Source organism: Salvelinus fontinalis, chromosome 17 (genome assembly GCF_029448725.1).
Source record: "Salvelinus fontinalis isolate EN_2023a chromosome 17, ASM2944872v1, whole genome shotgun sequence".
NCBI lineage: Eukaryota > Metazoa > Chordata > Actinopteri > Salmoniformes > Salmonidae > Salvelinus > Salvelinus fontinalis.
In genome coordinates, this window is record NC_074681.1 from 34,488,094 (window position 1) to 34,508,679 (window position 20,586).

Here is a 20,586-nt window from a genome sequence, read left to right on the forward strand (position 1 = left end):
TTTCTTACGGATTCTACCTTCTCAAACTGTTGGTCCTCAAAGGATATCTTGGCGGTTCCTGACTGCCTTACACCAGAACCATAGTCCGGGGCTTCTTCATCAGCTGGGGAGAGACAATAAACATTTTGTAACCTCGTTCTTTTTGAAGGCCATTTTTATCAAGCAGCAATTCACTACTCTCTCAGCATCCACTAGGGTGTCCTTTACAAAACACTAAACATTTGTGTCTAATACTGTATGTTAACACAATTTATCGCACAATAAAAGGATAGAGCCATGACAATATGGCACAGTAGCTGGTACCTGAGATGGCCTGCACTGCCACCCTGAGGAAGCCCTTCACCTCTCCCTTCTCACTGACGATGGCCACGCGGTGCACAAGCGGCACGGGGTACAGCAGGTTACTCAGGTACACAAAGGCCCTGCGGACAAGGGAGGAATAGAAGGGGAGAAAGGGATAGAGAGGAATAGAGGGGGAGAGAGGAATAGAGGAGGAGAGAGGAATAGAGAGGGGAATAGAGGGGGAGAGAGGGCGAGAGGAATAGAGGGGGAGAGAGGGATAGATAGAGAGGAGGAGCTGTATCAGACACAGGGCAATCATTTCAGAGCAGAGGACCGTCGTAGAATGTTGAGGTAATCTCTAGTGGGGCAAGTCTACTGACCCTGGACCTGTTCAAATATTTATCATGTGCATCCTCCTATAAGTGTATTGTATCTGTTTCCATCCTTTTGCTCTTATTAGGAAACCACTGGCTACTTTGTGATTACCTCAAGAAAGGAAGAGAATGACACTTGAAAAGACTAGGAACTGGGACGGTGACTGACCTGCCAACCAGACGGAACCATGGGAAGCGGTCATAGAAGGGGTCTCCTCCAGTCAGGGCCTGGTCACAGTCCTCCACAGTGCTGCTAGGCACCTCCGCCGCACGGTCGTACATCTCCCTCATCAGGTCCAGCCTCTGTCTATAGGGGGCAGCAAAGACAACGCACACGATCAGGACAGAGCACATCAGAGCAACAGACACTGTAAAGTAGACGCAGACTGGGTAAGTCCATATAGGCCTACATACCAGGGCCTCGTGTGTACAGAGACACATATCATAATGTAAAGCCGTAGATAAATAACCAGAACAAATGCTCAGAGACACAAACGCACTCACACAGTCTAATGTCAAGGTCCTCACAAGGATAGTAATACTGTACAAACTCTCACACACACACACACACACACACACACACACACACACACACACACACACACACACACACACACACACACACACACACACACACACACACACACACAATTCCCTCACACACATACCGGAGTTTCTCCAAGGTCCAGTAGTGTGTGGCACCGTTCTTCTGGTCCTGGACCTCCACAGCTACAATGGTGCTGGGGAAGGGCCGTTTCTCCCGCTCCATGGCCACGCTGGGGGGCAGCAGGTCCGGGGGCAACGGGGAGTACAGTGTGTCTGTCAGCAGCACAAACTGGAACTGGACCTGTAAAGGAGAGGACCCTTTTAGCATTTTAGCATGTGAGCAGGTTAGCGACAAAAATGGTTGTTGTCAATTCCAATCTCATTTTGCGGACTCATCGAACCGATTCACAATAGAGCCGATCTGATTCAATGAATTTGCAGGGGCACTGTTTCGCAATACCAGTCTTTGCTGACTCATTGAATCGATTCATTGTTTTCTAAGAATAGACTCATTCGATGTACACTCATTTGGTAGATTGACTGAACTGACTGATACCGCCCAGTTTCACCACTGAATCCTTGTTCTACTTTATAGATTGTATACAATGACAGTGTACCTTCTTCTTGAGCTCCACACTGATGGCGTTGGCTTCCTTGAGGAAGATGGCGTTTCCCCACAGCAGGTCCCTGAGGGAGGTGAACTGGTAGAAACGCCACTTACGGAACGCCCAGGATGCAAGCTCCATCTCACGCTTTGTCCAAGGAACTACGGGAAAAACTTAAAACATTCCATAATTCAGAAAATACTCCATTCTCTGGCCTTACCTCAGAAATAGATATTTGATTTCAAAATCATTGTAAACATTTGATAGAGGTTGTTCTAGATGGGTAACTATCAATCAATGTCTCACCTTCCTCCTCAGGCTCCTCCTCTTCGTCTGGGGACTCCAGGTAACGGGAGTTTCTGTCCACCTGTTTCTGCAGGGCCTCCAGTTTACTCTCATAGTCCTGGGAGAGACCCCGGTACAGACACATCAAATCACATGACAGAATAACAGCAATATACACTCACTGGCTAGTTTAAAAATGGTCAAAGACTCCAGCCATCCTAGTCATAGACTGTTCTCTCTGCTACCGCACGGAAAGCGGTACCGGAGCGCCAAGCCTAGGTCCAAGAGGTCTCTAAACAGTGTCTACCCCCAAGCCATAAGACTCCTGAACATCTAATCAAATGGCTACCCAGACTATTTGCATTGCCCTCTGACTCTGTACCGGTACCACCCTGTATATAGTCTCTATTGTTATTTTACTGCTACTCTTTAATTGCTTGTTACTTTAATTTCTTATTCGTAATTTCTTTTTAATATATATATATATATTTTTTTATTTTTTATTTATTTATTTTGATTTGATTCGATTATTTTATTTTATTTATTTAACTGCATTGTTGGTTAGGGGCTCGTAAATAAGCATTTCACTGTAAGGTCTACACCTGTTTTATTCGGCGCATGTGACTAATACAATTTGATTTGATTTGATTAGATACACCACCCCGTTCACGAAAAAGGTTCTCTCCCACAGACAGTGAGTCACGTGGCCCTTGCTCGCTATATAAAGCAGGCAGACCGGCATCGAGGTATTCAGTTACTCTTCGAGTCAACATTAGAATGGGCAAAACTAATGTCCTAAGCGACTTTGAGCGTAGTATGATCGCCGGTGCCAGGCGCGCCGATTCTAGTATCTCAGAAACGGCCGGCCTCCTGGGCTTTTCACACACGACAGTGTCTAGAGTTCACTGAGAATGGTGAGACAAAAAACATCTAGTAAGTGGCAGTCCTAACAACAGTGGTGGGCAGAACCGCATCTTGGAACGCACAACACGTCGGTCCTTGTCACGGATGGGCTATTGCAGCAGACGACAACACCGGGTTCCACTCCTATCAGCTAAAAACAAGAAGAAGCGGCTCCAGCGGGCACGTGATCGCCAACACTGGACAATTGAGGAATGGGACAACATTGCCCTGTCCGAGGAATCCCAGTTTCTGTTGCATTATGCTGATGGCAGAGTCGGGATTTGGTGTAAGCAGCATGAGTCCATGGTCCCATCCTGCCTGGTATCAATGGTACAGGCTGGTGGCGGTGGTGTAGGGAACGTTTTCCTGGCACATGTTAGATCCCTTGATACCAATTGAGCAACGTTTGAACGCCACACCTTGTATAATCCATGCCCACGAAGAATTCAGGATGTTATGGACGCAAAGGAGGGGTCCGACCCGGTACTAGATGGGAGTACCTAATAAACTGACCACTGAGTGTCTTCATATACAAGTAACTGCCAAAATAAAGGAAACACCCAATAAAGTGTTTTAATAGGGAGCTGGGCCACCTCGAGCAGCTAGAACAGCTTCAATGCGCCTTGGGCATAGATTCTACAAGTGTCTGGAACTCTATTGGAGGGATGTGACACCATTCTTCCATCATTTGGTGTTTTGTTGCTGGTGGTGGAAAACTGTATCAGGCGCCAATCCAGAATCTCCCATTAGTGTTCAATTGGGTTGAGATCTGGTGACTGAGACACAAACACCCTTTAAACCCACTCCTTATGCTCATTTGAGACCCCTCTTTCAAAGTCACTGAGATGTCTTCTTCTAGCCATGGGAGAGAAATTAATGGGCAACTGGGCATTTTTATATATGACCCTAGTCACGTGATGATAACTGCTTAATTAACACAGGAGCCACACCTGTGTGGAAGCAATTGCTTTCAATATACAGTACTTTGTGTCCCTCGTTTACTCAAGTGTTTCCTTTGTTTACGCAGTTACCTGTATTTATAAAAACTAAAGATTTGCTTTTTAAGGGGTATCTCTTAGTGGCCTGTCTTACCAGTCTCTGTTGTTCCAGAAGGTTACTGGCCTCCTCTCGTTCTCGGCGGTATTGATCTTCCAACTCTTGAAGCCTGCAAACAAAATTATTACAAATCATTTTCAAGCAAAGTCATACAAAGTCATACAAAGGGATGATATGTTATTACAGCTGGTGCTTTGCCAAAGGCAGTCCATCTGTTATTGTACCTTGACTCCATCTCCTGCTTCATGTCGATGCCCTGTTTCTCCAGCAGCTCTCTCTGGGCGAAGGCCCAGTCCACGGGCTCCACGGGGGTCTCAGCGCAGGGGGTCCTCTCCCGCTCCTGCCGCGCCTGCTCCGGGTCATTGAAGCGGAACACATGGCTCTTCCCCATGATAATGCGATTTCCTGAGGTCAGGAGTCAGGTCAATCGCATCACACCTCAGTCATTTCATCAATGTCATAAACCTATTACAGTTTTTTACAATCGCTTACACACTAAAAGTGGTACTGGAGGCACACAGTGAAACCATTAACTCATGTACCTAAATTCAGACCAAGTCTGCAATACTGCAAGTACATTATCTGCTTTACACTCAGTTTGCAAATTGTAAAATACACTTTTTCAAAACATTAAACACAGTTCTCTACATTAGACTCATCATTCAAAACTAACCGGTCTTGTGTTTCATTTGGAAAACACTGCCATTCAAAATGCCACACTCATTTAGCGATTACCTACACCCAGTGCTCACGTGTGAAAACACTTATAGCTAATTTCTTCACTTAGAAATCAGAGCTTGAGCACTGTAAATAGGTTTCAGGTTGTCTTGCTTGGTTTGGACAACAAAGGAGGCCAATTTTGGAGAGTTGGAGGAAGAGGAGTGAGATGAAGACAAGGACAAGGAGGAGGAGGATGAAAACACAATGTTTTGAGAAAGAAATAAATTTTATTTTTTCCCTCCTTGCATTTCTGTTTATAGTGTGAATATATACTGAATATGCATACATACTGTATATATTTGTGCACATACATGTACGTGTGAGTGCTATGACAAACTGCCGTGGTCTCCGCTGAACATGCAAAAGACACAAGATGGTAGTGTTTTACATTTGTCACATCCGTGTGTAGTTGGCGTGTATAAGAGCTAATTATTTGATGGTTTGTGTGTAAAGTTGTGATGCAAAAACACCACTTTAAGAAGAGTTCAAATCGTTTTGAATAAAGTGTTTGGTTTTGCAAGAGATGTGTGACGTTTTGCATGTTGTGCGTGTGTGTTTTGGGGTTGATTTTAACCTTGGACTGTTCAAGTGTGAATCACCTATGGGGATTCTTTGTGTATTTATGATGTTGTATATGGAAGCAGATTCATGCCAAGATGAATACAAAATATTGAATTAAAATCAGTGTAGTGTTTTTCAGTATGTTTTGTGTCTGTTGTATATCTTTTCCCGTACTTAGTGGAAGATTCTGAGGGGGTTTAAGCCTTACCTGAACGAAGCAGAGTAGGCGTGGTCACCAGTTTCCCGTTGACGTAGATCTCCGCCCCCTCGCAGGGCTCCAGGATGACGTTCCCTGTGTCATCATCATCAACAGACAAGAACCACCGGGGATGGTGAGCCTTTGGCCATTCCACAATGGCTCCCTTTCTTACTCTACATCAGGGCTGCCCAATTCCAGTCCTGGAGGACCAAAACACTTCTAGTTTTCATCTTTTCGTTCCAATCAGGGACTAATTCAGACCTGTCACACCAGGTGAGTGCAATTAACTACCGCGTAGAAACAAAAACCAGAAGTGTTTTGGCCCTCCGGGACCGGGAATTGGGCAGCCCTGATGTACATGTACTGAATGTATCATTTGCTTGCCCTTAATGAGCTGTGATCTACAAAGCCTGCATAGGTAAAGGCAAGAGGGTAAAAGGCAACTGGTCGGCTAACTATTGTCTTTTCCTGCTGTGATTACATAAGGGATAATCAACGAGGGGCTTTGCGTTCTTTGGAAAATAATGAATGAGGTGGAAGGTGTGTTCCACGACGCGCTAGCGGACCTTCCACGGTGTTACACGATTTTCCAGAGAACGCATAGAGGCCCGAGTTGATTATCTCTTTTGTACCATGATTATAATTGAACACATTTGCGCTTGAAATGTGTTCATTTGCCGGAAGAAACGTGTTCAACATTCACTGAAGTAGCTAGCAAGTTTACTAGATAGCTACAGTAGTTGCCATGCTAACCATTTTACATTGGTAACCAGTTTATAAAAGCAATAAGGCATGACATATCGCCGTGTGTTATATGGCGTTGCGTCGTGCATAAGAACAGCCCTTAGCCGTGGTATATTGGCCATATACCACACCCCCCTCATGCCTTATTGCTTTTATAAACTGGTTACCAACGTAATTAGAGAAGTACAAATAAATGTTTTGTCATACCCATGGTATACGGTTTGATAAACTACGGCTGTCAGTCTATCAGCATTCAGGGCTCGAACCACCCAGTTTATAATTCACTATAACTACAGCCTCACTAGTCAAAGTCTCTTTAGTCCATAACCCAGTCTCACTAGTCCCAGTCTCTACAGACCCTATAACCTCTGGTGCACGCAAGCAAAATCTGCTGCTGATTTTTCCTCATAGAACTAGAACTAATAGAAACTATCATGGTTCGTCCACAGTTGGTCAGTTCAGTCTCACCTTCTCCCCCGGAGCCTGCGGTGCTACTGAAGGTGCAGTGCTCGTCTTGGATAAAATGGCCACTGAGCACGATGTCCTGGCGACTTCTGGCGTCTTCACGTCCAACCCTGAGGGAAAGATGCATAGGATATGGAGTAGATCGATTTGCTTTACATAGATGTCTTTCTTGTTAAGAACACGGTTTCACTCTTCAAATTCTGAAGGAAATATCGTGGCCCGCTTCACAGGACCATTTTTATTCTTGATATTCCAGGTAGTAAACTTAAACAGCTGACTCCCTACTCCAAATCCATCTGCACTGTACTACAGGACTGGAGGCCACTTCAATACAAAAGAGGTACACATTTCCTGCAGATTAAGGAGTAGTTCTCACTTGGTGGTCCCATCTTTGATGTAGTAGAGCAAGCACTCAGACATCAGTGGGTCCTCATTCAGGTTTACCAGGTGAGGGGTCTAAAAGAAGGACAAGAACATTGTGACTTTTCACCCACATATGTTGACATTTTGTGTTGAAATATTGTTGACGGGGGTTGTTGTAGCATGATGGAAATGGATATCATGTACAGAGGATTATGGGTACTGTAGTACATCTCACTACAGTTGCCATAAGGGGTATACTGGGGTTCTGACCTTCTTGGGGGAGAACACGCCCACAGTGCCTCCATCTTCTCTCATGGCCACACCCATCTCAGCCAGTAGGGCCTCCCTACATATAGCAGAGAACCACAGTTATTTGAGACAGATGGTCTCAGATAAGGATAATGGTTCAAGGTTAAATCCGTCTGACACACCTCTGCATCCGGATATCTTCAGTGCGGCGCAGCTTCTCCTCCCATGTCTCATTGAGCTCCGCAATGATTTTCTCTGTTTCCTAGAGTGAAAAGAACGACAAATGTCTAAGTTGGCGTGGTACATACACGCCATAACACTATGGTTAGCCTCCATGACCCTTACCATCTATCTCTAACCTCCTGGTTCCCCTCCCTGATCTCTTTCTCCATCTGTCCGCAGCTGTCTAACTATCCCTCTATCTCTCCACTGCCCTTCCTCTCCTCCTCTCTCTCTCCTTCCCACCCTGTCTCTTTCTCCTTCCATCTCGCTCACTCGCTCACTCACTCACCACCTCTTAAGTTCACCCTCCCTCCCTTCCCCCTCCCTACCTTGAGTCTCTCTATGGCCTCCTCGGAGGCGGGGCTGAAGATGCGGTCATGCAGGTTTGCCATGGAGCCCGCACGGCTGGACAGGGCGGAGAGAGAGGGGGAAGGGCTCATCCCAGTCATGGCATTGGTCACTGTGGATAGATCACCCGTTTGATTGACAGCCTGGCGATTATTGACAAAGTTCTTGTAATCGCACAAGTCTGCCAGAAGAAGAGCGGGAGTGTGTGGGGGAGAGAAGGAAAGAGAGGGAGCAAACAGCAGGAAGGTGAGGAGGAGGAGACATTGGGGGGTGGAGAGAAAAACGCAGAGAAGTGGATATAAGGAGGAAAGGGGAAAGAAGGGAGGAGTAAAAACAGAAGAAGAGAGCTCAAAAAAAGATGTATCGTAGAAGCAGAGACCGGTGCTCACCAAAGGCATTGCAGAGAGAGCGAGAAAAGAGCAACTTACACTGATGGATATGCAAAGCATACGAGAAGTTAAGAGAGCAAACGCTTTTCTCTGCCGTTCATATGCAAAATACATACAGTAACAAGCTAAAAACAAGCAATGTCATATGATATATAGGGCAGCCAATCTAGAATAAATGTAGTTTAGTTCTTACTTGCAGCATAATCTCCAGGCTGAAAGGCTGTGAAAGTATTATTCAATTAAAGTCAATGCAATTCCCAAAAAATAAATGTATCCCGCAAGCGACAATTATGCAGGGCAAGCAGTGTGAATTAGAAGTAAGGCAGCAGAGCTCTAGAGCCCTAGCCAGAGCCCACATTAAGAACCTGGCATATCAAAGACCCTCTACAGAAGCAGAGCGTCCAATCAGATAGCTACACACCCAGAGAACCAGAGTGTAAAACACAGGCTGCATCCCAACAGTGCATCCCAACAATCCCCCCCCCCCCCGTCTTCATCTGCACTGATCTGAAAGGACTGGAAAGGGGAAAGTCTATTCTCTTAGAGGAGTCCACCATCTTGCTTTCACCTATCCCATGTTTGCAGATCAGTGCAGATGAAGAAAAAGGAGATGAGGAGAAGATGCCATGTTAGACTCTTGAGACGCATTCCAGTCCCCAAGAGGTGGACAGTAAAAATCTGAGTTTCTTTTCTTCAGTGTACTGGATTTATAGATCTTAGATGGGTTTTGGGTTGGAGTCCTTCCATATAGCTCAGGGGTGTTATAGGATTTTAGTATGGTAGAGGTTTAGCTTTGTTTTCAGTTAGCTGCAAAGCGGGGGGTTGCTAGAATATACACACTTTTCAAACCAGCTATCACAGGATCGGGACATCGATACGCTGAGAGGAAAGAGGAGAGAGAAGAGTGTGTGAGACACTCACACACACATCTGTATGGCTCTCATCCTGTGTGTGTGTGTGTGTGTGTGTGTGTGTGTGTGTGTGTGTGTGTGTGTGTGTGTGTGTGTGTGTGTGTGTGTGTGTGTGTGTGTGTGTGTGTGTGTGTGTGTGTGTCGGTACTCACTGTCTATGATGTCTCCCAGACCCTGGGCGTAGAGGAGGTCCTTGAGTCGGCACACCTCCTCCTTCAGCTCACGCACCAGACGGTTGTTGGGGTCCTCGTTGATGACGGCATTACAGCGGATCTGTTTGGCGCGGTCAGCATACCTGGGAAGGATCAAAAGGATTAAAAGGCAGGTTCACCCCAAAATATGTCCACTGTTTATATGATGGGAGAAACATCGTCATTGATAGGGACAACATAGGTTGAAGGTATCATTATTTGCAGTTCCTGGATTACTTCCTGGTTTAGTCTCTCAATGCATAAAAATGAGAGTTCCTCAAGGGTTCTTTGGGAAGGGTGATGGTTCTATGTGGACACATAATGACTCAAAGAACACTTTGAGCTCTTCAATTGTTCTTTGCAGTTCACAAAAGGGTCCTTTGCTCTTTTAGTGATAGTTAAAATGTAGGGGAGGAGGCTCGGCCTGGTTTGCTCACAGCTCTTTTTGTGTAACCGTGAGTGAGAGTGTCATTCCAGTTTATCTAATGTGTTGTGTTATGCTATTTTATATAACGACGGCCAGTGAAGGTGTCTTGTGAAAGACTCACATATGGCCTGGTGCCAGTTGAGAACAGTTGACTAAATCAATCAGTGGTTCTCAATTATCTCCTCAGGGACCCCCAACTGTTCCAGCGATATCTCAACTTGTCTATTAACACTTACAGAATTTTAAATATAATATGGCTGACCACATTGAGAATGGTTGTAAAGAACCTTTCTCCATAAAGGTGTCTTCAGAAAGTACAGCATTCATACCCCTAGACTTATCAACATTTTGTTGTTTTACAGCCTGAATTAAAAATGGATCAAATAGAAGCACCTTTGGCAGTGACTACAGCTATGAGTTGTTCAGGGTAAGTCTCTAAGAGCTTCCTACACCTGAATTGTACAGCAATTGCCCATTATTATTTTCAAAATTCTTCAAGCTCTGTCAAATTGGTTGTTGATCATTGCTAGACAACCATTTTCAGGTCTTGCCATAGATTTTCAAACAGATGTAACGCGGCCACTCAGGAGCTGATGTAAGAAGGGCTTTATAAATACATTTGATTGATTTATGGTTGAATCTGTTTGAAATTCACTGCTCGACTGAGGGAACTTCGAGATAATTGTGTGGGGTACAAAGATGAGGTAGTCATTCAAAAAACATGCTCAACACTATTATTGCACACAGAGTGAGTCCATCGAACTTATTATGTGACTTGTTAAGCCTGAACTTATTTAGGCTTGCCATAACAAAGGGTTTGAATACTTACTGACTCAAGACATTTCATTTTTTCATTTTTAATTAAAAAGAATAATAAATGGTGCTATATAGAACCTTTCTTAACCCTTTAACTGGCACACCAAGAAAAACGTATATATCTTTTTCTGTAAAAGATGTGTATTAGCCTCAGTACAGGCCATAATTGAAGGACTTTTCTTTGCAAGAGTTAAACGTTAAGAGATAATGCATTGCAAACATCTCAGCCGCACGGTTGAGTTGCCCATTTAGAGTAAACGAGTTTTGTATCGGAATTTGCATCGACTTTTTAAAACATCCAAAAGTGATACATGTATTTACATTATGTATGCTTCATTTACTTATAATGGAAGATATCCCTAGTTAAATGAGGACTTATATCAATTATTAATAAAATAGGATACATTTGTGTGTCAAAATATGAATATTGCAATGCATGTCAATTCATGTGTTTACAATTTATATGCTTAGAATACCAGTAAAATGACATGTATTGAATGATATTGTGAAACATATAGAAGATAACAGGTAGACATTGAATCAGGATATGAATTTTAAAGGATTTTTGTATTTGCACAGACAAAGAAAGTCCCATAACAATATTTCTCCATTGTCGATTATCACTAGCTTTGACTAAATAGCATTCCTTTAATGGGCAACTCAACCGCCTGGTAGAGCATAGATTTCAAGAGTTCCTAAATTAGTAAGAACAACACATTTGTAATTTAATCATTCTTAAATGATGTTTTAGAGGTCAACAACATTTTGCAACGTTGTAATTGTCCATTTTATACACAATTAGTTAAAAATTAAGAATAATAATTGGTAAATGAGGTTAGGTTTTGCTCACGTTCACTTGCTGGTTTTCAACCATCTTTGAATGCATGTTTTAAAAAATATGGGAGTCCAATATCGATAACCGCATGATCAACTTACTAAATTACATTGGATGAGATGATAAAATATGCCAAACAAAATGCATATGCTTAATTTAATTTAAAATTGGTTGTCAAAATTAGCTCAACCGCCCAGTTGAGCTGCCTGTTAATGGTTCTTTATAGAACCTTAGGAAATTATTATTTTTAGCACCATACAGGTTCCATTTAGAATCTGATGAGTATGGTTCTTTATTGAACCTTCAAACAAGGGTTCTATAAAGCACCAAAAATAACCCCTGTCTTGTACTATTTAGAACCACTTTTGTGTGTAGTCATTACACTTGTGTACATTACTTTATAAGGAGGCAGGTGGTTGGAACTAAAACTGCTCCTCACAGTGGATGACAGTGATACCGAAGTACTGTAGGGTCACAGAATAACTATGGATTTGAAGGTTTTTTAACCTGAGCATTTGACCTCAGAGCTGGGTTGTTACCTGAGGGTGCTCAGGGTCTCGTCATAGTTGATGTCAGCAGGGCTGAGGGCTGCCACCATGGCGGTGCGAGAGTTACCTCCTAATGGACAGAAAGGGGAAAAGAGGTTGATTGGGGATGAGGGCGAGAGGAGGAAGGATTATTTAAAGGGCATCTGCAGAGGAATTCAACAAAAGAGTAAACAGTGATAAGGATGCTACATTTGGCGTAGTCGGCAGGATCGGGGCTAGTAGGTGGAAAGGCGGGCTGGGGCTGTTCAGGTAGGTGAGGGAGGACTCGAAGGTAGGTTGGTAGGTCTTGTGTGCTTTGGATGTCTTATGTTTATTGATGTTTCAGGGTTTTGTTTGCTACAGCCCCCTGCAAAAGAATGGGGGGGGCAGCGTTGCTTCCTAGAAACAACCAAACAGGTATTTGAAAACCAGTGGGATTTGAGTTGTAAGCTGCTTGGTTGGATATGGGCATCTAATGTGTTTATAGACGTGTGAATTGTTCACCCTGGAAATGATGGAAAAGTTTAATAAAAGCTTTGAATCATCATCTGCAGGGGAATTAAATAAAATAGCAAACAGTGATAAGGACGCTACATTTGTCGTAGTCGGCAGGTTCTGGGCTAGTAGGTGGAAAGTACGTACCCAGGTTCTCTCTAAGAAGCCAGGTCAGCACTGAGTCTCTATAGGGGATGTGGTTCTCCACCTTCTTCTTCTTCTTGTTCTGTTAACAGTTCATTTTAACAATTAGGACAAGGATACTGCCTCAATAAAAGTGCATTTACCTATTGGGAAATATAAGAAGAAACGCTCGTGAATCATCTACGTCCAAATCTCTTAATACCATTTCCCCAAATATTTTCTGAAAACAAAAATGGAAGAAGTCATTGAAATTGTGTACCTTATTTGGTGCTGAGTCCTAGAAAAATAAGAAATTGACAGAACTTAATTAATTGGCAGTCTTACCAAAATTGCTTCAATGACCAAACAGACGAAGAGTTGTGTACTGAAAAGTACAGACTCTCACCACTTCAGCTAAAGCAGAGATGACTTTCCCCAGTGTGGTCAGAGATTTATTGATATTTGCTCCTTCCTGAAAATGAACAGACGTGGCATACTTAATCAAACGAAAAGCCTGGCGTGCAACACAAAAAACGACCCACTCCACAATCTTGAGAAACAAAGCCTAGAGGCTTTGTAAAGTTCATAGACATGTCAACTTGAAATGTTAACTTGAAATGGAGGAATTCATACATTGATATCACTGGGGGGTCGGATTCAGCTCATAAAGTTGACCCAAAATACCCTCTCACCTTCAGCCTGGTTCCTTTGGCTCCTGTAGAGTCTGCTCTCTCACTCCCAGCCAGATCCACCAGGCTGATCTTGCTCACCTGCAACAAGAAACTCTCTGTTATCATTTGTTTTGGCATGAATCTGCTTTGATACTCTGTATCACAGTGGGAAATGCCCAGATTCCAAATGCACAGTGGTAGCCCCAAGAAACTCTCTTTGAGGACTTATCTGTAATGAGTACTGTTATCATGAACTATAACACAGTGAATGTCCAGATAGCATAGCAATAGACCTCAATCATAGAGTTATAAACCATGCATGGGTCAAAGTGTTACAAAACCCTAGTGTGAGGCATCTTGAAGGATCTTAATTTGAGACAGTTTGCTACAGCAGGAAAATAATCCTGCAGCAAGAGGTGAGTTATTATGTGGATTATAATTAATGGATATTTTTTGTAGAGGTTGATACATTTTTCTTCAGGGCGAATCAAGTCCGATTTTTTCGTGTGGAAATTACAAACGTTAGAAGCCCTTTTAAACCTTGAATGTACTACAAATCAGGAAATTTCACAGCAACAAGAGCGATCAAATTAAGATCCTACATCTGTAGGGGTTTATAACTCCATGGCCTCAACCTATTGCAGTAGCTTGAATATGAGGTTGAACCTGGTTATTAAGTCTGCACAGTACCTTCTCAGATGTGTTTTCTGAATCCATGTCGTGTTTCTTCTGAGTGAAGATGATGTTGAAGACAGCATGAGAGCGGCTGCTGGTCTCGTTCATGTTGGTGGCTGCCACCGTCCTGAAGGAAGAAAGAATTGAACCTTACGACATCAATCCATCCATCATCCATCCATTTATTCATCCATCCACCTATTCATCCATCTATCCAGCCCATCCACCGACCCACCCACCCACCCATCCATCATCCATCCAAAGCCCCATTTACCTGGCCTTGTTGCCAGACTCCATGAGGTCCTGGATGTCATTGTAGGAGGTAACGGCCAGCTTGGACAAGTCCTCCACGTAGGGCCCCATCAGGGGGTGCTCTCTCACACGCAGGTTCCCCTTGTTCTTCGGGTTCAGCAAGTCACGCACACGCTCACAGTAGATCTCCATGTAGCTCACCTGTGGAGGTTGTCAATACTCTATAGAAGTGCCAATCAAGAGAACTAAGTGCCTATCAAATGTCTATTGAGCAGCACCACCTTGGGGCAGAGAAGACACTCTTATCTGAACTCTTATCATATGCACAGCAAAAATTAATGGTGTGCATTTAACTCGGAAATGTACACTAAAATGACATTGGAGGCGGCTTATGGTAGAGAAATCAACCTAAAATTATCTGGCAACAGCTCTGTTGGACATTGCTGCATTCAGCATGCCAATTGAGACATATGTGGCATTGTGTTGTGTGACAAAAACTGCACTTTAGAGAGTGGCCTTTTATTTTCCCCAGCACAAGGTGCACCTGTGTAACGATCATGCTGTTTAATCAGCTTCTTGATATGCAAACACCTGTCAGGTGGATGGATTATCTTGGCAAAGGAGAAATGCTCACTAACAGGGATGTAAACAAATTTGTGCATACAGTATGGGATCTTTTCTGATATCTTTGATTTGAGCTCATGAAAAATGGGACAAACACTTTTTTCGTTCAGTATGTATCACCCAGGAGGTAAAAGCCCTAACCCACTGAAAAGCAGTAGGCTTGTCCTGTATAGAAGCTCATTCTCAAACCACTAGAGAGAGCACTCACCTCCACGGAGTAGGACAAGCTGTTTTCCTTATTGCTGTCACTTATCTTGGTGAAGAGGTCCTCACACAGCTGACAGACATAGAACATGGAGAAGCATTGTTAGACTCGGATATAAACCAGGGTTGGGGTCAATTCCATTTAAATTCCATCCAATTAAGGAAATACATTGAAATTGGAATTTGTTTTAGTTTCAGAATTGACTGGAATTTAAATGGAATTTACCCCAACCCTGATATGAACACAGCACATGTATTATCAATAAAAGGCTTTGATGTTTCTGGCATAAAACTAAATGGGTTTCCAAAGATCCAGTATCTGACACGATGAAGTAACTTTACATTATATGATGTTTAACTACATTTTGTCGTTCATTCATTAATTCATCCATCCATCCACCCTTCTACCCATCCATCCTTCACCATTCCACCCACCCACCCATCCATCCATCAACCCACCCTTCCATCCATCCACCCTTCCACCCATTAACCCACCACCCACCCATCCACCCACCAATCCATCCATCCATCAACCCATCCTTCCATCAACCCACCCATCCATCATTCCATCCATCCACCTTTCCACCCATCCATCCATCCATCCATCAACCCACCCATCCATCAACCCACCCTTCCATCAACCCACCCATCCATCATTCCATCCATCCACCTTTCCACCCACCCATCCATCCATCCTTCCATCCATCCACCCTTCCACCCATTAACCCATCACCCACCCATCCATCCATCCATCAACCCACCCATCCATCATTCCATCCATCCACCTTTCCACCCATCCATCCATCAACCCACCCTTCCATCCATCCACCTTTCCACCCATCCATCCAGCCATCCAGATTACCAGAGGGATGATGCCTTGCTGATCCTTCTGGTCCTGCTTGCCCATCATGGTGTAGCTCTTCCCAGATCCAGTCTGGCCATAGGCAAAGATACAAACATTGTATCCCTCAAAGGCATGCAGCAACATCTCCTCCCCAATGTCCTTGTACACCTGCTTCTGGGAATGATAGTTGATGTCCTCCGGCTGCAGAGAGAAAGACAGAGTTTTAGTATGAATACAACGTTAGTTAGCTATTACGGAGTGAATGTAGAGCTCATGGCTTGGATGGTCTTGAAACGCATGATATTCAAGTCTTTCAGGTGTATGTGGTGAAACTCACTGTTGTGTGTGACCAGTAAGAGTAGTCGAAGTTATAGCTCTTGTTCTCCTTCGGCTGTTTGGGGTTTATGATTGCTAAAAGCACAGACAGGAAGTAAACAAAGGTTAGAGAAGTGCCCAGACCAAACCCATAAACTAGCAGAAAGTAAGCTATGGTGAAACACTGTGTAGTCCTCGGCTATGGCAGACCAAATATAAATAGCAACTAGAAAGAGTCTTTGGCTGGCTACATAGATATCATTAGTGGAAAATGCATTGTCATCATTTTAGGGATAATTGTAGACCTGGTGGAATCTGAAATTAGGCCAGGCGTTTGGGGAAAGCTGAGCAAGTGCCTCTCTGTGAAGGCTTGAATGGCCAAGGCACAAAAGTTGAGCATGCCCCTGGTAGCAGCTACTGTCTGTGGTCCATATACACTGAGGGTACAAATCATTCGGAACACCTTCCTAATATTGAGTTGCACCCCTTTTGACCTCAGAACAGCCTCAATTCTTCGGGGCGTGGACTCTACAAGGTGTAGCAAGCGTTCCACAGGGATGCTGGCCCATGTTGACTCCAATGCTTCCCACAGTTCTGTCAAGTTGGCTTGATGTCCTTTGCATGGTGGACCATTCTTGATACACATGGGAAACTGTTGAACAGGGAAAAATCCAGCTGCTTTGCAGTTCTTGACACACTCAAACCGGTGCGCCTGACATCTACTACCGTACCTTGTTCAAAGGCACTTAAATCTTTTGTCTTGCCCATTCACCCTCTGAATGGCACACATACACAATCCATGTCTCAAGGCTTAAAAATTAATCTTTAACCTGTCTCCTCCACTTCGTCTACACTGATTGAAGAGGATGTAACAGGTGACATCAATAAGGGATCATAGTGTTTTTGTACACTCAGTGTAGGAACTGCAGTGATGCAGTGAGTGATGATGTTCCTCTGATTAATACAGCAGCATCATCAGTGGTGACTGACCTATGATGATGTCACTTATGCACTTCAATAGACTGGGTTTGTGGGTTATATATTGTACACTGCTCAAAAAAATAAAGGGAACACTTAAACAACACAATGTAACTCCAAGTCAATCACACTTCTGTGAAATCAAACTGTCCACTTAGGAAGCAACACTGATTGACAATAAATTTCACATGCTGTTGTGCAAATGGAATAGACAAAAGGTGGAAATTATAGGCAATTAGCAAGACACCCCCCAAAACAGGAGTGATTCTGCAGGTGGTGACCACAGACAACTTCTCAGTTCCTATGCTTCCTGGCTGATGTTTTGGTCACTTTTGAATGCTGGCGGTGCTCTCACTCTAGTGGTAGCATGAGACGGAGTCTACAACCCACACAAGTGGCTCAGGTAGTGCAGTTCATCCACGATGGCACATCAATGCGAACTGTGGCAAAAAAAATTGCTGTGTCTGTCAGCGTAGTGTCCAGAGCATGCAGGCGCTACCAGGAGACAGGCCAGTACATCAGGAGACGTGGAGGAGGCCGTAGGAGGGCAACAACCCAGCAGCAGGACCGCTACCTCCGCCTTTGTGCAAGGAGGTGCACTGCCAGCGCCCTGCAAAATGACCTCCAGCAGGCCACAAATGTGCATGTGTCAGCATATGGTCTCACAAGGGGTCTGAGGATCTCATCTCGGTACCTAATGGCAGTCAGGCTACCTCTGGCGAGCACATGGAGGGCTGTGCGGCCCATCAAAGAAATGCCACCCCACACCATGACTGACCCATCACCAAACCGGTCATGCTGGAGGATGTTGCAGGCAGCAGAACGTTCTCCACGGCGTCTCCAGACTCTGTCACGTCTGTCACATGTGCTCATGTGCTCAGTGTGAACCTGCTTTCATCTGTGAAGAGCACAGGGCGCCAGTGGCGAATTTGCCAATCTTGGTGTTCTCTGGCATATGCCAAACGTCCTGCACGGTGTTGGGCTGTAAGCACAACCCCCACCTGTGGACGTCGGGCCCTCATACCACCCTCATGGAGTCTGTTTCTGACCGTTTGAGCAGACACATGCACATTTGTGGCCTGCTGGAGGTCATTTTGCAGGGCTCTGGCAGTGCACCTCCTTGCACAAAGGCGGAGGTAGCGGTCCTGCTGCTGGGTTGTTGCCCTCCTACGGCCTCCTCCACGTCTCCTGATGTACTGGCCTGTCTCCTGGTAGCGCCTGCATGCTCTGGACACTACGCTGACAGACACAGCAAACCTTTTTGCCACAGTTCGCATTGATGTGCCATCCTGGATGAACTGCACTACCTGAGCCACTTGTGTGGGTTGTAGACTCCGTCTCATGCTACCACTAGAGTGAGAGCACCGCCAGCATTCAAAAGAGACCAAAACATCAGCCAGGAAGCATAGGAACTGAGAAGTGGTCTGTGGTCACCACCTGCAGAATCACTCCTGTTTTGGGGGGTGTCTTGCTAATTGCCTATAATTTCCACCTTTTGTCTATTCCATTTGCACAACAGCATGTGAAATTTATTGTCAATCAGTGTTGCTTCCTAAGTGGACAGTTTGATTTCACAGAAGTGTGATTGACTTGGAGTTACATTGTGTTGTTTAAGTGTTCCCTTTATTTTTTTGAGCAGTGTATATCAGGTATTCATGGGGATATGTAATCAGCCAAATTGAAAGTCTTTGTTGTGTGGAACAGAATAATGTGGTTCAGTCCTCCTGAGACAGTTGTATCCAAGAGAGAGGGTAGGACAACTTGGCTAAATAAAAATATTCTAAAGTGGCTTCCTGTCCTATTTTCTAGTTCCTCATCCTTGTTCGCTTGTATTGACTGGAAAGGTGAAATTGAAGAGGATGGTTGATATTGCTATTGGCCATTCTCCCTATTACTTTCACGAATCCAGTACTTTCACATCAGTCAGGAAGAGGAAAGGAAGCCATTTTTGAGTATTCCGAATCTGGGCCATGCTAAACACTGTGGGAATGAGGTCATCATCAGACCGTTGACAGGCACAAAGAAGCAGAATATGACACACACACACACACACACACACACATCATCTGACTTAGCGTCTCAGCTGAGACAGAAACAACGAGGCCTTTTGGACCCTCTGGGTCATGTGATGAGGGATGAGAAGCTCTAGAGGTCACCCCCACAAACACATACACACAGAGACAGGCTCTCAGTTCCCATTGGAGACTGTCTCATGTGTTGCACGCCTCACTACCCACCATCCTGTTGCTTTCAAGCATGTGTTCCGAGCACCAAGCAGAAAATGGCAGACGCGCAATGTTTCAGTGATTCTCTACAGTAGAGATGATCGGAATCCACCATGAAGGGTCTATGTTGTGAAGTGATGAATTTATTAAAATAAGCTTGAGATGGTGTTAGATCGAATGTATAGCACCTCCAAAACCATTTAAAATGCCATATGAGGCTGTCTCCTAAAAGCCCAATCTAAAGCAGACCATATTAGTAAATATTTAATCAAATCAATTCATTATTGATGAGGACATCTTTGCCTGGAGTTATCAGACTGGAAAATGCTGTATATCCCAATGGAATGCCTTTCAAGGATTCATCAATACATATTCCAGAGATATTACTAGTATAGAACATTACCTACATAGACTCTAACATTTCCCCTAACAGTACTTAGGCAGGGCGGACCCCCAATCACCCAATCACCCAACCAAAATATTTTTCAATAGAAATGTTTTGTTTTGGTTGTGGTAGCCCAACCCTGGATAGGCCTTCTGATTCGGGGGCCAATTAACATCCAGCCCAGGTTAAACAAGAAGTAACCTACACCGAAAGAGCAAAGCTGAAGTCCTCAGGTCCATGTGTTTTCTTACACCAATAGCATATAGTAGACATTTCTTATAATACAAATATGCAATTCTCACTTGTGGTGTTCCCTGACATCTGGATGATGCACTTGCTGTCCTTCCCGATCTCTCGAGAGTTGAAGGGACGGACCCGGACGGCCACCTTCACTGAAGCCCCCGCCATGATGCCTGTCAGTGGGGGGGATGCGCCCGCGACTATAGAGGGGTTCAGTCAGGAGGGGCTTGTCACCGGGTAGATGCCTAACACCTGTGGAGAGGGATGCCATAGTGAGATGGTGATTTGAATGAAGATCTAATTTGAACGAATTTGTAATGCCATCATCTAAGAAATGTTTTTTAAAATAAATATCTGAAAAGACTGCGCACGCACAAAAACATTGAGATGTATAAACTTGTCATACGTATACGCATGTTTCCCATTATAAATCAGACATGTCGTGAAACTGTGAACGAGCATTATATACTCTTCTGGAAAAAAAGGTGCTAAGTAGAACCATACAGGGTTCTTCGGTTTGTCCCCATAGGGGAACAC

At 44.2% G+C, this 20,586-nt stretch overlaps 1 protein-coding gene across 41 annotated transcripts in view; it reads right to left on the minus strand.

Annotated features, from left to right (window-relative positions):
• LOC129814186 (kinesin-like protein KIF1A) overlaps positions 1-20,586 on the minus strand; it is a 52,093-nt gene that overhangs the window by 23,690 nt on the left and 7,817 nt on the right. For 10 of the 41 annotated variants that reach the window (XM_055867096.1, XM_055867095.1, XM_055867100.1 and 7 more), the window contains exons 2-29: positions 20,112-20,301; positions 16,244-16,317; positions 15,925-16,107; positions 15,067-15,135; positions 14,257-14,435; positions 13,998-14,109; positions 13,329-13,406; positions 13,043-13,108; positions 12,917-12,934; positions 12,661-12,739; positions 12,031-12,109; positions 9,375-9,517; positions 9,152-9,190; positions 8,505-8,531; positions 7,904-8,103; positions 7,535-7,614; positions 7,374-7,449; positions 7,117-7,196; positions 6,744-6,850; positions 5,541-5,639; positions 4,276-4,456; positions 4,088-4,160; positions 2,114-2,210; positions 1,820-1,980; positions 1,325-1,503; positions 826-963; positions 304-422; positions 9-103 (exon numbers count right to left, since the gene is read on the minus strand). In XM_055867096.1, coding sequence (XP_055723071.1) covers positions 9-103; positions 304-422; positions 826-963; positions 1,325-1,503; positions 1,820-1,980; positions 2,114-2,210; positions 4,088-4,160; positions 4,276-4,456; positions 5,541-5,639; positions 6,744-6,850; positions 7,117-7,196; positions 7,374-7,449; positions 7,535-7,614; positions 7,904-8,103; positions 8,505-8,531; positions 9,152-9,190; positions 9,375-9,517; positions 12,031-12,109; positions 12,661-12,739; positions 12,917-12,934; positions 13,043-13,108; positions 13,329-13,406; positions 13,998-14,109; positions 14,257-14,435; positions 15,067-15,135; positions 15,925-16,107; positions 16,244-16,317; positions 20,112-20,217 — 2,937 coding nt within the window. In that variant the 5' untranslated portion in view covers positions 20,218-20,301. The remainder of the gene's footprint in view (positions 1-8; positions 104-303; positions 423-825; positions 964-1,324; positions 1,504-1,819; positions 1,981-2,113; positions 2,211-4,087; positions 4,161-4,275; positions 4,457-5,540; positions 5,640-6,743; positions 6,851-7,116; positions 7,197-7,373; positions 7,450-7,534; positions 7,615-7,903; positions 8,104-8,504; positions 8,532-9,151; positions 9,191-9,374; positions 9,518-12,030; positions 12,110-12,660; positions 12,740-12,916; positions 12,935-13,042; positions 13,109-13,328; positions 13,407-13,997; positions 14,110-14,256; positions 14,436-15,066; positions 15,136-15,924; positions 16,108-16,243; positions 16,318-20,111; positions 20,302-20,586) is intronic. The other 31 variants (XM_055867091.1, XM_055867109.1, XM_055867104.1 and 28 more) reach the window with 20 other exon arrangements.